This window comes from Somniosus microcephalus, unplaced genomic scaffold (assembly GCF_052327205.1).
Source record: "Somniosus microcephalus isolate GS21.2 unplaced genomic scaffold, FLI_Smic_1.0 unresolved_chr2, whole genome shotgun sequence".
NCBI classification, from domain to species: Eukaryota; Metazoa; Chordata; class Chondrichthyes; order Squaliformes; family Somniosidae; genus Somniosus; species Somniosus microcephalus.
Window position 1 is genome coordinate 9,411,895 of NW_028225180.1, and position 13,271 is coordinate 9,425,165.

Genomic DNA, 13,271 nt, shown 5'->3' on the forward strand with positions numbered 1-13,271 from the left:
ACAGATCCTTCATAAGATCTGAGGTGACGCGGCTCCTGAAAGAGGGGATTATTGAGGATAGTACCAGCCCCTGGCGAGCTCAGGTGGTAGTCGTTAAGACTGGCAACAAGCAGCGCCTGGTCATTGACTACAGCCAGACTATCAACAAGTACACCCAGTTGGACGCATACCCTCTCCCCCGCATAGCCGACATGGTTAATAAGATAGCGCAATATCGCGTTTTCTCGACCATTGACCTCAAGGCAGCATACCACCAAATCCCTATCCGCCCTGAGGACCGCCAGTACACAGCTTTCGAGGCAAACGGCCGTCTTTTTCACTTCCTCAGGGTTCCTTTCGGCGTCACCAACGGTGTCTCCGTCTTCCAGAGGGAGATGGACCGGATGGTCGACGAGAATGCGTTACAGGCCACGTTTCCCTACCTGGACAACGTGACCATCTGTGGCCATGACCTGCAGGACCATGACGCCAATCTTGATAAGTTCCTTCGCACGGCCCAACTCCTAAACCTCACGTACAACAAGGAAAAGTGCATATTCCGCACAGCCCGCCTCGCTATCCTTGGTTGCGTGGTGGAACACGGAGTCATCGGCCCTGGCCCTGACCAGATGCGCCCATTGATGGAACTTCCCCTGCCCCACTGTCTCAAGGCCCTCAAAAGGTGCCTGGGCTTCTTTTCCTATTACGCCCAGTGGGTCCCTCATTATGCGGACAAAGCCCATCCACTTATCAAGTCCATTTCCTTCCCCCTGACGGCGAAGGCCCGCTCAGCCTTTCACCGTATAAAAGACGACATTGCCAAGGCCACCATGCACTCGGTAGACGAGTCCATCCCCTTCCAGGTGGAGAGCGATGCATCCGACTTTGCCCTGGCCGCTACCCTTAACCAGGCGGGAAGATCCGTGGCCTTCTTTTCACGAACCCTCCAGGGCTCCGAACTCAGACACTCCTCTGTGGAAAAGGAGGCCCAGGCCATTGTGGAGGCGGTGCGCCACTGGCGGCACTACCTGGCTGGAAAACGATTTACCCTGCTTACTGACCAACGTTCAGTCGCTTTCATGTTCAACAACAAGCAGAGGGGCAAAATCAAAAATGACAAGATTTTGAGGTGGAGAATTGAACTTTCCACCTACAATTACGACATCTTGTACCGGCCCGGGAAACTCAACGAACCCTCAGATGCTCTATCGCGAGGCACATGCGCCACCGCGCAGATCGATAGACTACGGGGCCTCCACAACGACCTCTGCCACCCGGGGGTCACCAGGTTCTTCCATTTCATTAAAGGCCGCAACCTGCCTTACTCCATCGAGGAGGTCAGGACCATGACCAGGAGCTGCCCAGTCTGTGCAGAGCGCAAGCCGCGCTTCTATACGCCTGACAGAGCAAACCTGATCAAGGCCACCCGCCCTTTTGAGCGCCTGAGTGTCGACTTTAAAGGGCCCCTCCCCTCCTCTGACCGTAATGTGTACTTCCTCAACATAGTTGATGAGTACTCCCGTTTCCCTTTCGCCATCCCCTGCCCGAACACGACCACCGCTACGGTCATTAAATGCCTGCACAACCTCTTTGCTCTGTTCGGTTTTCCCAGCTATATTCATAGCGACCGGGGCTCGTCCTTCATGAGCGACGAACTCCGTCAGTACCTGCTCATGAGAGGCATTGCCTCAAGCCGGACCACCAGCTACAACCCCCGGGGGAACGGACAGGTTGAAAGAGAAAACGCGACAGTTTGGAAGGCGGCCCTCCTAGCCTTAAAATCTAGGGGCCTTCCGACCTCCCGTTGGCAGGATGTCCTACCTGATGCGCTCCACTCCATCCGGTCACTGCTGTGTACGGCCACCAACGCCACCCCCCATGAGCGAATGTTCGTTTTTCCCCGGAGGTCCACATCCGGTACCTCACTACCACACTGGCTGACGTCCCCAGGGCCCGTCCTGCTGAGGAAGCATGTAAGGTCCCACAAAACGGCTCCCCTGGTAGAGAAGGTTCACCTCCTCCATGCCAACCCCCAGTACGCCTACGTGGCGTACTCGGACGGGCGGGAGGATACAGTCTCCATTAGAGATCTGGCACCCTCGGGGTCCACTGACCCGTCACCATTGCCCTCCACCACGACCCCCTTCGACACGGCCCAAAATTCAGTAGACCAAATTCTCACCCCTATCCATTCCACCCCAGTAGACGGCATGCCGCGACCCCAGGACCAGCCGGAGTCCACTCGCCCACCCAACACCAAAGGGGACGATACACCGGTGCCCGACCCCGCTCAAGACGCGTCGTTGGAAGCTGTAACATCGCAACCGTCGCCACGAAGATCTCGACGGCAAACGAGGCCGCCCGACAGACTCGCCTACTCGAACTTTTGATACACTTCACCGCGCCGGACTTAATTTTAAACGAGGGGTGAATGTGGTAAACCACTGTAGTTCACTGTGTTCACGTTGTTGTTGTTGTTGTCGTTCACTCTTGTTTAACTGTTATGTCTGACTATGCCTCAGCTGACTCCGCCCTCGGCTACCGAGTATAAGGACGGCCGCATGGCAGCTCCAGGCATTCGGTCATCCACTAGAGGCATAGTCCTGATCTGTCTGAAGTGCAATTCAGTAGTTAATAAAAGCCTGTCGTTCTGAACTCTGCTCAGCCTCTCATTAGAATTGATAGCGCATCACAGGTGAAGATGACAGTGAACACGTTGCCAACCTAGAGCAGGTGCTCACTAGACTAAGACAACATGGGCTACGAGCCAATCGCCCCAAGTGCGAGCTTTTTAAGAAACAGATATCGTATTGTGGCCAAGTGATTGATGGAGGGGTTACATAAGTCCCCTGACAAAATTGAAGCGGTAGTTAAGGCTCCAGCGCCTGAAAATGTGTCGCAACTGAGGTCATTCCTCGGATTGGTGAATTACTACCATAAGTTTTTGCCGAATTTGTCCACAATTCTGCACCCACTGAACGCCCTACTACAAACTGGAGTAGCATGGAAATGGAGCGATGAATGTAAGCGGGCCTTTCAGAAGAGTAAAGACCTAATCACTTCAAGAGAAGTATTGGCTCACTACAACCCATCACTACCGATAAGACTGGCGTGTGATGCGTCTCCCTACGGCATTGGAGCGGTACTGTCACATAAATTCCTTGATGGTTCAGACAGGCCGATAGCTTTTGCGTCACGCTCGTTAACTTCAGCCGAGCGTAACTACGCCCAGATTGACAGAGAGGCCCTCAGCCTGGTGTGGGGGGTGAAGAAGTTCAATCACTACCTGCACGGTCAGAAATTTACTCTACTAACTGATCATCAACCTCTTTGTCTCCATTTTCAACCCTCAGAAGGGCGTCCCGATAATGACAGCACAACGGCTACAGAGGTGGTCCCTTTTCCTAGGGGCACACCAATATGACATCGAGTACAAAGGAACTAAACAGCATGGGAATGCTGATGGATTGTCGCGCCTACCGTTGCCGACGGTGGAAGAAGCACCTGCAGTGGATCCAGTGGAGATATTCCACTCGACCATAGTCGAATGTCTCCCTGTGACGAATGCAAACATAGAAAAGGAAACACGAAATGACCCGACACTCTCCTGGGTCTATGATTTAACGGTGAAGGGATGGCCAGCACATGGCGAACCACCGTTGCCAGCATTCTCGCCGAGAACAGCTGTCAGTGTGCAGAGGAACCTTGATGTGTGGATCCAGAGTAGTAATTCCACCCAAATTGAAGGATAGAGTGCTCAATGAGCTTCATGAGGGTCATCTGGGAGGGGTAAAAATGAAGAACTAGACCAAGAGCTGTACAGGATGCCAGAAGGTCCAAAATGCCCCACCACAAGCCCCTCTACATCCATGGGAGTGGCCCTCATCTCCATGGCAAAGGGTGCACATTGATTTTGCTGGTCCATTTATGGACTCGATGTTTTTAATTGCGGTGGATGCACATTCAAAGTGGCCAGAGGTAATAAAAATGTCCTCAACCACCACAGAAAAAACTATCGCAGTTTTACGAACCATATTCGCCAGAAATGGGCTGCCTGAACAGATTTGCTCCGATAATGGACCACAGTTTGTGTCTGAAGAGTTCTGGAGGTTCTTAAAGAACAATGGTGTTAAGCATTACACATCCGCCCCATATCATCCAGCCACCAATGGATTGGCTGAGAGGTTCGTTCAAACATTCAAGAAGGCTATCAAGGCAATGTGTAATGAAGATATACCCCTACAACACAAGGTGGATAACTTCTTGTTTGCCTACCGGAATGCGACACATGCGGTTACCAACCAAACTCCAGCCATGATGTTCTTCAATCGAAGACTACGATGCCGCTTGGATTTGGTTAAGCCAAACGTCAGAAGAGATGTGGAGAACAGGCAGTTTCAGAATATGAATGAAAGGCCGACCAGGAGTTTTAAGATAGGTCAACCAGTTTTGGCCCGGGACTACCGCACAGAGAAATGGCAGCCAGGAACGATCTGTACACGGCAAGGACCTCTAATGTATACCGTGGACGTTGGAGAGAGCATTGTAAGACGCCATGCTGATCAGATTCTAGAGTCACTGGAAAACGTCAACTCCACACCACGATCTGATACACCTGGCGATGAAACCGAAGTACCAATTGCATCTACCTCAGAATCGGTGATATTGGAAGCAGACGAACCAAACAACGACGTTGATCCCGAATCAACTTTGCCAGAAGAACCTGATACCCCAAAGAGGCGTTATCCACAGGATCAGGAAGCCACCACAAAGAATGAACTTATAATTGCTTAACATCAGCTAATGTATCTAGCAACTGTAATTGTAAATATGTTATTTAATTATTAATCGAATGTTATGTACTGTTTAGCTAAAAGGGGAGGAATTGTAGTGTATGTACTTTGCAGAAGGAACTATATTCTGCAGCCCCTGTATACTGCAGTACCATTAGTGACCACCCCTGTATATAAGCCTGTGTAGTAACTTTTGCATAGTAGTTCCAGTTTGTCTCCACTCAGTAAAGACCTGTTATAACCAACTCCTGCAGTCCGTGTCTCAATTACACACAGACATAATAGTCCTCACTCACACCTTTATCAATCTCTCTCTGTTGGTGTGTCTCTCTCTCGATCACTGTCCTCACTCACACCTTTATCAATCTCTCTCTGTTGGTGTCTCTCTCTCTCTCTCACTGTCCTCACTCACACCTTTATCAATCGCTCTCTGTTGGTGTCTGTCTCTCTCTCGATCACTGTCCTCACTCACACCTTTATCAATCGCTCTCTGTTGGTGTCTGTCTCTCCCTCGATCACTGTCCTCACTCACACCTTTATCAATCTCTCTCTCTCGATCATTGTCCTCACTCACACCTTTATCAATCTCTCTCTGTTGGTGTGTCTCTCTCTCGATCACTGTCCTCACTCACACCTTTATCAATCTCTCTCTGTTGGTGTCTCTGTCTCTCCATCCGTCCTCACTCACACCTTTATCAATCGCTCTCTGTTGGTGTGTCTCTCTCTCTCTCACTGTCCTCACTCACACCTTTATCAATCTCTCTCTGTTGGTGTGTCTCTCTCTCGATCACTGTCCTCACTCACACCTTTATCAATCTCTCTCTGTTGGTGTCTCTCTCTCTCTATCCGTCCTCACTCACACCTTTATCAATCGCTCTCTGTTGGTGTCTGTCTCTCCCTCGATCACTGTCCTCACTCACATCTTTATCAATCTCTCTCTCTCGATCACTGTCCTCACTCACACCTTTATCAATCTCTCTCTGTTGGTGTCTCTCTCTCTCTCGATCACTGTCCTCACTCACACCTTTATCAATCTCTCTCTGTTGGTGTCTCTCTCTCTCTCTCACTGTCCTCACTCACACCTTTATCAATCTCTCTCTGTTGGTGTCTGTCTCTCTCTCGATCACTGTCCTCACTCACACCTTTATCAATCTCTCTCTCTCGATCACTGTCCTCACTCACACCTTTATCAATCTCTCTCTGTTGGTGTCTCTCTCTCTCTATCCGTCCTCACTCACACCTTTATCAATCGCTCTCTGTTGGTGTCTGTCTCTCCCTCGATCACTGTCCTCACTCACATCTTTATCAATCTCTCTCTCTCGATCACTGTCCTCACTCACACCTTTATCAATCTCTCTCTGTTGGTGTCTCTCTCTCTCTATCCCTGTCCTCACTCACACCTTTATCAATCTCTCTGTTGGTGTCTCTCTCTCTCACTGTCCTCACTCACACCTTTATCAATCTCTCTCTGTTGGTGTCTCTCTCTCTCTCGATCACTGTCCTCACTCACACCTTTATCAATCGCTCTCTGTTGGTGTCTCTCTCTCTCCCTCGATCACTGCCCTCACTCACACCTTTATCAATCGCTCTCTGTTGGTGTCTCTCTCTCTCTCTCGATCACTGTCCTCACTCACACCTTTATCAATCTCTCTCTGTTGGTGTCTCTCTCTCGATCACTGTCCTCACTCACACCTTTATCAATCGCTCTCTGTTGGTGTCTCTCTCTCTCTATCACTGTCCTCACTCACACCTTTATCAATCGCTCTCTGTTGGTGTCTCTCTCTCTCTCTCTCTCTCTCACTGTCCTCACTCACACCTTTATCAATTGCTCTCTGTTGGTGTCTCTCTCTCTCTCTCGATCACTGCCCTCACTCACACTTTTATCAATCTCTCTGTGGTTTCTCTCTCGATCGCTCACTGTATGGTAACATAGTGGTTATGTTACTGGACTAGAAATCCAGGGACCTGGACTAAAGATCTGGAGATATGAGTTTAAAGCCCACCACAGCAGCTGGGGAATTTCAAATTCAGTTAATTAAATAAATCTGGAATAAAAAGCTAGTATCAGTAACGGTGATCACGAAACTTGTCGAAAAAACCCAGCTGGTTCACTAATGTCCTGTAGGGGAGGAAATCTGCCGCCCTTACCCGGTCTGGCCTATATGTGACTCCAGGCCCACAGCGACGTGGCTGACTCTTAACTGCTCTCTGAAATCACCACCACCTCAAAGGCCATTTGGGATGGACAATAAATGCTGGCTTTGCCAGTTGTAAGAGTGCAAGTTGTTGAGATACTGGACTTCTCCTGTTCTCTGTGTGTGTGTGTGGGGCTCTGTCCCAAACAGGCCTGTTACAGTCACTGTCTGACCGTTGCGGACATGGGGGGGGGGGCAGGAGTCTGAGGCGAAAGAAATAAAACGTAATTACAACCGCAAATGTTATCGTTTGACACTTTTATTTTAGAAAAAGAAAACACACAACCTTCACATTACTTTGCAAATCTTTTCAGCAACAGACTCGCAAGAGAGAGAGAGAGGGGGAACATTCAGCACTGCGCCATTAAGACCAACTTGACAGTCAAAAGCTCGAGTCCCAGACATCACCCGCCCTTTTCTTCTCTCCGGGTGAAAGCGATGGGCCGGAACGCTCCTGTGCGTGCGTGTCGGGGGCGAGGGGCTTCGACGTGGCGGTACTGAGGCCTGCGCCTGTTCACTGGGACCTCAAACCTGCCCCGAAACAGAATAAAACTAGGCTGCGCGAGGGCGGCTTGATGGGGGGGGGGCGGAGACTGGAAACGGGGGCTGGGGAGAACGGGTGGAATGGGTCAATGGGCGAGCGATGCGAGTCCGCCCCTTTTTAGCTTCACCCCCCCCACCAAACCCTGTGTTTGGGGAGAAGTGGGGTTCGGGGAAAGTGTTTGGGGAGAGAAGGGGGGACGGGGATTGGTACGGGGCGGTTCAGGACAGACTGGGGGTTCATGGGCGAGGGTCTATAGGCCGAGGTCCCATGGTTACGGGGAGGGGGAAGAGGCGGCAGGTTGAGGTCCCACGGTTACCGGGAGCAGCGACAGGGCTGAGGTCCCACTGTTACTGGGAGCGGGAGGCGCTACAGGCTGTAGAGCTTGAGGCTGCGATCCATGCTGCTTGACGCCAGGAAGCGAGAGTGTTCACCGAACGAGATCCCTGTGGACAGACCGCTGTGCTCTGTGTGCGAGAGAAGAGGTAATGGGAATAATGTAACTACAGCAGAGGGGGGGGGGAGGAGGGGAGAGAGGAGGAGAGAGGAGGGGGGGAGAGAGAGAGGGGGGGGAGAGAGGGGGAGAGGGGAGAGAGGGGGGAGAGGAGGGGGGGGGGGGAGAGAGGGGGGGAGAGAGGGGGGTGGAGGTGAGGGCTGTGTCGAGGGGGGAGGGGAGGAGGAGAGGAGAGGGGGGGAGAGAGAGGGGGGGGAGGAGGAAGGGGGGGGAGAGTGGGGGGGGAGGGGGAGAGAGAGAGGGGGGGGAGAGAGAGGGGGGGGAGAGAGAGGGGGGGGAGAGAGAGGGGGGGAGAGAGAGGGGGGGAGAGAGAGGGGGGGAGAGAGAGAGGGGGAGAGAGAGAGGGGGAGAGAGAGAGGGGGAGAGAGAGAGAGGGGGAGAGAGAGAGAGGGGGAGAGAGAGAGAGAGGGGGAGAGAGAGAGAGAGAGAGAGGGGAGGGAGAGAGAGGGGGGGGGGGGAGAGAGAGAGGGGGGGAGAGAGAGGGGGGGAGGGGGAGAGAGAGAGGGGGGGAGGGGGAGAGAGAGAGGGGGGGAGGGGGAGAGAGAGAGGGGGGGAGGGGGAGAGAGAGAGGGGGGGAGGGGGAGGGGGAGGGGGGGGAGAGAGAGAGGGGGGGGAGAGAGAGAGGGGGGGGAGAGAGAGAGGGGGGGGAGAGAAGAGAGAGGGGGGGGGGGGGAAGAGAGAGCTCTATGTTGGGGGTGTGCCAGCCCTTACCTGTGAAGTGCAACACCTCGGCCCACTGCTTGCAGACGTACACCCGAATATCAGTCCCTCCCACGGCCAGGTACGTGCCGCTTTGGTCGAAGGTCAAGCATTTCACCTGGAGCGAAGGGAGGGCGAGACATTAGGCAGCAATGGCAAACATTTCCATCTGAGTCAGGGCTGACGGGGCGAGAAATGGAGCCCCTCCAGAGTTGCCCCTTCCTCTCACACTCGCCGTGCAGCGGTTTTCGTACAAACTGGGCACTTCAGAGGGCAGTTAACACTGACCAGAAACTTAACTGAGCAGGTCAGAGGCTGGGAATTCTGCGGCGAGTGTCTCACCTCCTGACTCCCCAAAGCCTTTCCACCATCTACAAGGCACAAGTCAGGAGTGTGATGGAATACTCTCCACTTGCCTGGATGAGTGCAGCTCCAACAACACTCAAGAAGCTCGACACCATTCAGGACAAAGCAGCCCGCTTGATTGACACCCCATCCACCACCTTAAACATTCACTCCCTCCACCACCGGCGCACCGTGGCTGCAGTGTGGACCATCTACAAGATGCACTGCAGCAACTCGCCAAGGCTTCTTCGGCAGCACCTCCCAAACCCGCGACCTCTTCTACCTAGAAGGACAAGGGCAGCAGGCGCATGGGAACACCACCATCTCCAAGTTCCCCTCCAAGTCACACACCATCCTGGCTTGGAAATATATCGGCCGATCCTTCATCGTCGCTGGGTCAAAATCCTGGAACTCCCTCCCTAACAGCACCGTGGGAGCACCTTCACCACACGGACTGCAGCAGTTCAAGAAGGTGGCTCACCACCACCTTCTCAAGGGGCAACTAGGGATGGGCAATAACTGCCAGCCTTGCCAGCGACGCCCACATCCCGTGAAGGATTAAAAAAAAGGTCAAGGTTGGTGTGGGACTGCAGTCACACATCAGCCCAGACCGGGAAAGGACAGCAGCTTTCCATCCCTGAAGGGACACGGGTGAACCAGTTAGGTTTGTAAAGGACGATCCCACAGCTTCATGGTCACTTGTACTGATATTGCCAGATTTATTTTTAACCTGAATTCAAAACTCTCAGGCTGCAGTGGTGGGATTCGTGCTCGTGTTCTCCAGGTTAAAAGGAGGAACTCCCCCATTTCTCCAGCACCTTTCACCACCTCAGGACGTACCAAAGTGCTTCACAGCCCATGAAGTGCTGTTTCTTCCAAATGTGGTCGCTGTTGTACTGTCGGACACGCGGCAGGCAATTTGCGCACAGCAAGCTCCCACAAACAGCAATGTGATAAATGACCAGATCATCTGCTTTTTAGTGACGTTGGTTGAGAGATAAATATTGGCCCCAGGACACCGGGGAGATCTCCTTTGTTCCTCTTCCAATAGTGTCCATGGGATCTTTTATGTCCAGCTGAGGGGGCAGACAGGGATCACGGTTTAACGTTTCATCCGATAGACGGTACCTTTAACAGTGCGGCGCTCCCTCAGTACTGCCCCTCCGACAGTGCAGCACTCCCTCAGTACTGCCCCTCCGACAGTGCAGCGCTCCCTCAGTACTGCCCCTCCGACAGTGCAGCGCTCCCTCAGTACTGCCCCTCCGACAGTGCAGTGCTCCCTCAGTACTGCCCCTCCGACAGTGCAGCGCTCCCTCAGTACTGCCCCTCCGACAGTGCAGCGCTCCCTCAGTACTGCCCCTCCGACAGTGCAGCGCTCCCTCAGTACTGCCCCTCCGACAGTGCAGCGCTCCCTCAGTACTGCCCCTCCGACAGTGCAGTGCTCCCTCAGTACTGCCCCTCCGACAGTGCAGCGCTCCCTCAGTACTGCCCCTCCCACAGTGCAGCGCTCCCTCAGTACTGCCCCTCCGACAGTGCAGCACTCGCTCAGTACTGCCCCTCCGACAGTGCAGCACTCCCTCAGTACTGCCCCTCCGACAGTGCAGCGCTCCCTCAGTACTGCCCCTCCGACAGTGCGGCGCTCCCTCAGGACTGCCCCTCCGACAGTGCAGCGCTCCCTCAGTACTGCCCCTCCGACAGTGCAGCGCTCCCTCAGTACTGCCCCTCCGACAGTGCAGCGCTCCCTCAGTACTGCCCCTCCGACAGTGCAGCTCTCCCTCAGTACTGCCCCTCCGACAGTGCGGCGCTCCCTCAGTACTGCCCCTCCGACAGTGCGGCGCTCCCTCAGTACTGCCCCTCCGACAGTGCGGCGCTCCCTCAGTACTGCCCCTCCGACAGTGCAGCACTCCCTCAGTACTGCCCCTCCGACAGTGCAGCGCTCCCTCAGTACTGCCCCTCCGACAGTGCAGCGCTCCCTCAGTACTGCCCCTCCGACAGTGCAGCGCTCCCTCAGTACTGCCCCTCCGACAGTGCAACGCTCCCTCAGTACTGCCCCTCTGACAGTGCGGCGCTCCCTCAGTACTGCCCCTCCGGCAGTGCAGCGCTCCCTCAGTACTGCCCCTCTGACAGTGCGGCGCTCCCTCAGTACTGCCCCTCCGACAGTGCAGCGCTCCCTCAGTACTGCCCCTCCGACAGTGCAACGCTCCCTCAGTACTGCCCCTCCGACACTGCAGCGCTCCCTCAGTACTGCCCCTCCGACAGTGCAACGCTCCCTCAGTACTGCCCCTCCGACAGTGCGGCACTCCCTCAGTACTGCCCCTCCGACAGTGCAACGCTCCCTCAGTACTGCCCCTCCGACAGTGCAACGCTCCCTCAGTACTGCCCCTCCGACAGTGCAGCGCTCCCTCAGTACTGCCCCTCCGACAGTGCAGCGCTCCCTCAGTACTGCCCCTCCGACAGTGCAGCGCTCCCTCAGTACTGACCCTCCGACAGTGCAACGCTCCCTCAGTACTGCCCCTCCGACAGTGCAGCGCTCCCTCAGTACTGCCCCTCCGACAGTGCAGCGCTCCCTCAGTACTGCCCCTCCGACAGTGCAGCGCTCCCTCAGTACTGCCCCTCCGACAGTGCAGCACTCCCTCAGTACTGCCCCTCCGACAGTGCGGCGCTCCCTCAGTACTGCCCCTCCGACAGTGCAGCGCTCCCTCAGTACTGCCCCTCCGACAGTGCAGCGCTCCCTCAGTACTGCCCCTCCGACAGTGCAGCTCTCCCTCAGTACTGCCCCTCCGACAGTGCAGCGCTCCCTCAGTACTGTCCCTCCGACAGTGCAGCGCTCCCTCAGTACTGCCCCTCCGACAGTGCAGCGCTCCCTCAGTACTGCCCCTCCGACAGTGCAGCGCTCCCTCAGTACTGCCCCTCTCACAGTGCAGCGCTCCCTCAGTACTGCCCCTCCGACAGTGCAGCGCTCCCTCAGTACTGCCCCTCCGACAGTGCAGCGCTCCCTCAGTACTGCCCCTCCGACAGTGCAGCACTCCCTCAGTACTGCCCCTCCGACAGTGCAGCTCTCCCTCAGTACTGCCCCTCCCGACAGTGAAACGCTCCCTCAGTACTGCCCCTCCGACAGTGCAGTGCTCCCTCAGTACTGGACAACCCGGGAGTGTCGGCCTGGCGTTATGAGGCTCAAGTCTCTGGAGTGGGGCCTCGAACACATGACCTTCAGACTCGGGGGGGGGGGGGGGGGCGGGGGGGGCAGGGGTGTGGTAAACCACTGTTTGTATTCCACTGTGTACATGCCTGGACTGACTCCTCCCACAAGTCCTAGTATAAAGGTGACTGCTCCCCAGCCCTTTGTATTTCTGGACCGGTCGACCACTCGAGGCAGACCTTCATTCTTTTGTTAATAAAAGCCTTTAGTTACTCTCTTAACTCTCAGTCTTTTATGAGTAATTGATAGCGCATCAATTTTATTAACAAAATTTTTATAATGGAGAAGATCCTCACACCAGCATGCCTGGACTTAGATCATCGGGAGGCGGACTCATCCACCAAGTTTACTCACTGGCTTAAGTGTTTCGAAAAATTCCTGACCGCCTCCACAGCAATCAAATCGGACGAGGACAAACTGGATGTCCTGACCTCCAAAGTGAACCACCGAGTGTACTCGGTCATCCAAGACGCGACCTCGTACGCGGACGCTATCAAGCTCAAGGACCAGTACACGCGCCCAGTGAACGAAGTGTACGCCAGGCACCTTCTGGGGAGTCGTAAACAACAACCTGGGGAATCGACCGTGGAATACCTTCAGGCACTGTCTGTGCTTGGCCGGGCCTGTGGTTGTAAGGATGTAAAGGCCGCCGTGTACACAGAGGAACTTATCCAGGACGCTTTTGTAGCGGGCCACAGATCCAATTACACCCGACAGCGACTGTTGGAGCAGAGTGACCTCGACCTCAACAAGGCCTCTGAACTCGCACTATCATTGGATGCAGCCTACCGGGGCATGGATGCCTACTCCTCTGCACCGTGGACGCCGCGGGGAATGACAGCCTGGGACACGGTAGGACCGCCTCATAGCGCCGTGCCACCCCAGCCACACCCCAGCAACGGCCCAACTACCGCAGCAGTGTCCCAAGGCCAGAAATGCTACTTCTGTGGCCAGGCAAAACACCCCAGAGCGCGCTGCCCGGCGAAAAACGTGATCTGCTCGGGCT

The 13,271-nt window shown here is 54.8% G+C and overlaps 1 protein-coding gene across 1 annotated transcript in view; it reads right to left on the reverse strand.

Annotated features, from left to right (window-relative positions):
- Positions 1-7,210: 7,210 nt before the first annotated feature.
- Positions 7,211-13,271, reverse strand: part of prpf19 (pre-mRNA processing factor 19) — a 79,703-nt gene continuing 73,642 nt past the window's right edge. Inside the window, exons 15-16 of the mRNA XM_085975824.1 lie at positions 8,734-8,839; positions 7,211-7,975 (exon numbers count right to left, since the gene is read on the reverse strand). Of these exons, the coding sequence (XP_085831950.1) occupies positions 7,878-7,975; positions 8,734-8,839 (204 nt within the window). The 3' untranslated portion in view covers positions 7,211-7,877. The remainder of the gene's footprint in view (positions 7,976-8,733; positions 8,840-13,271) is intronic.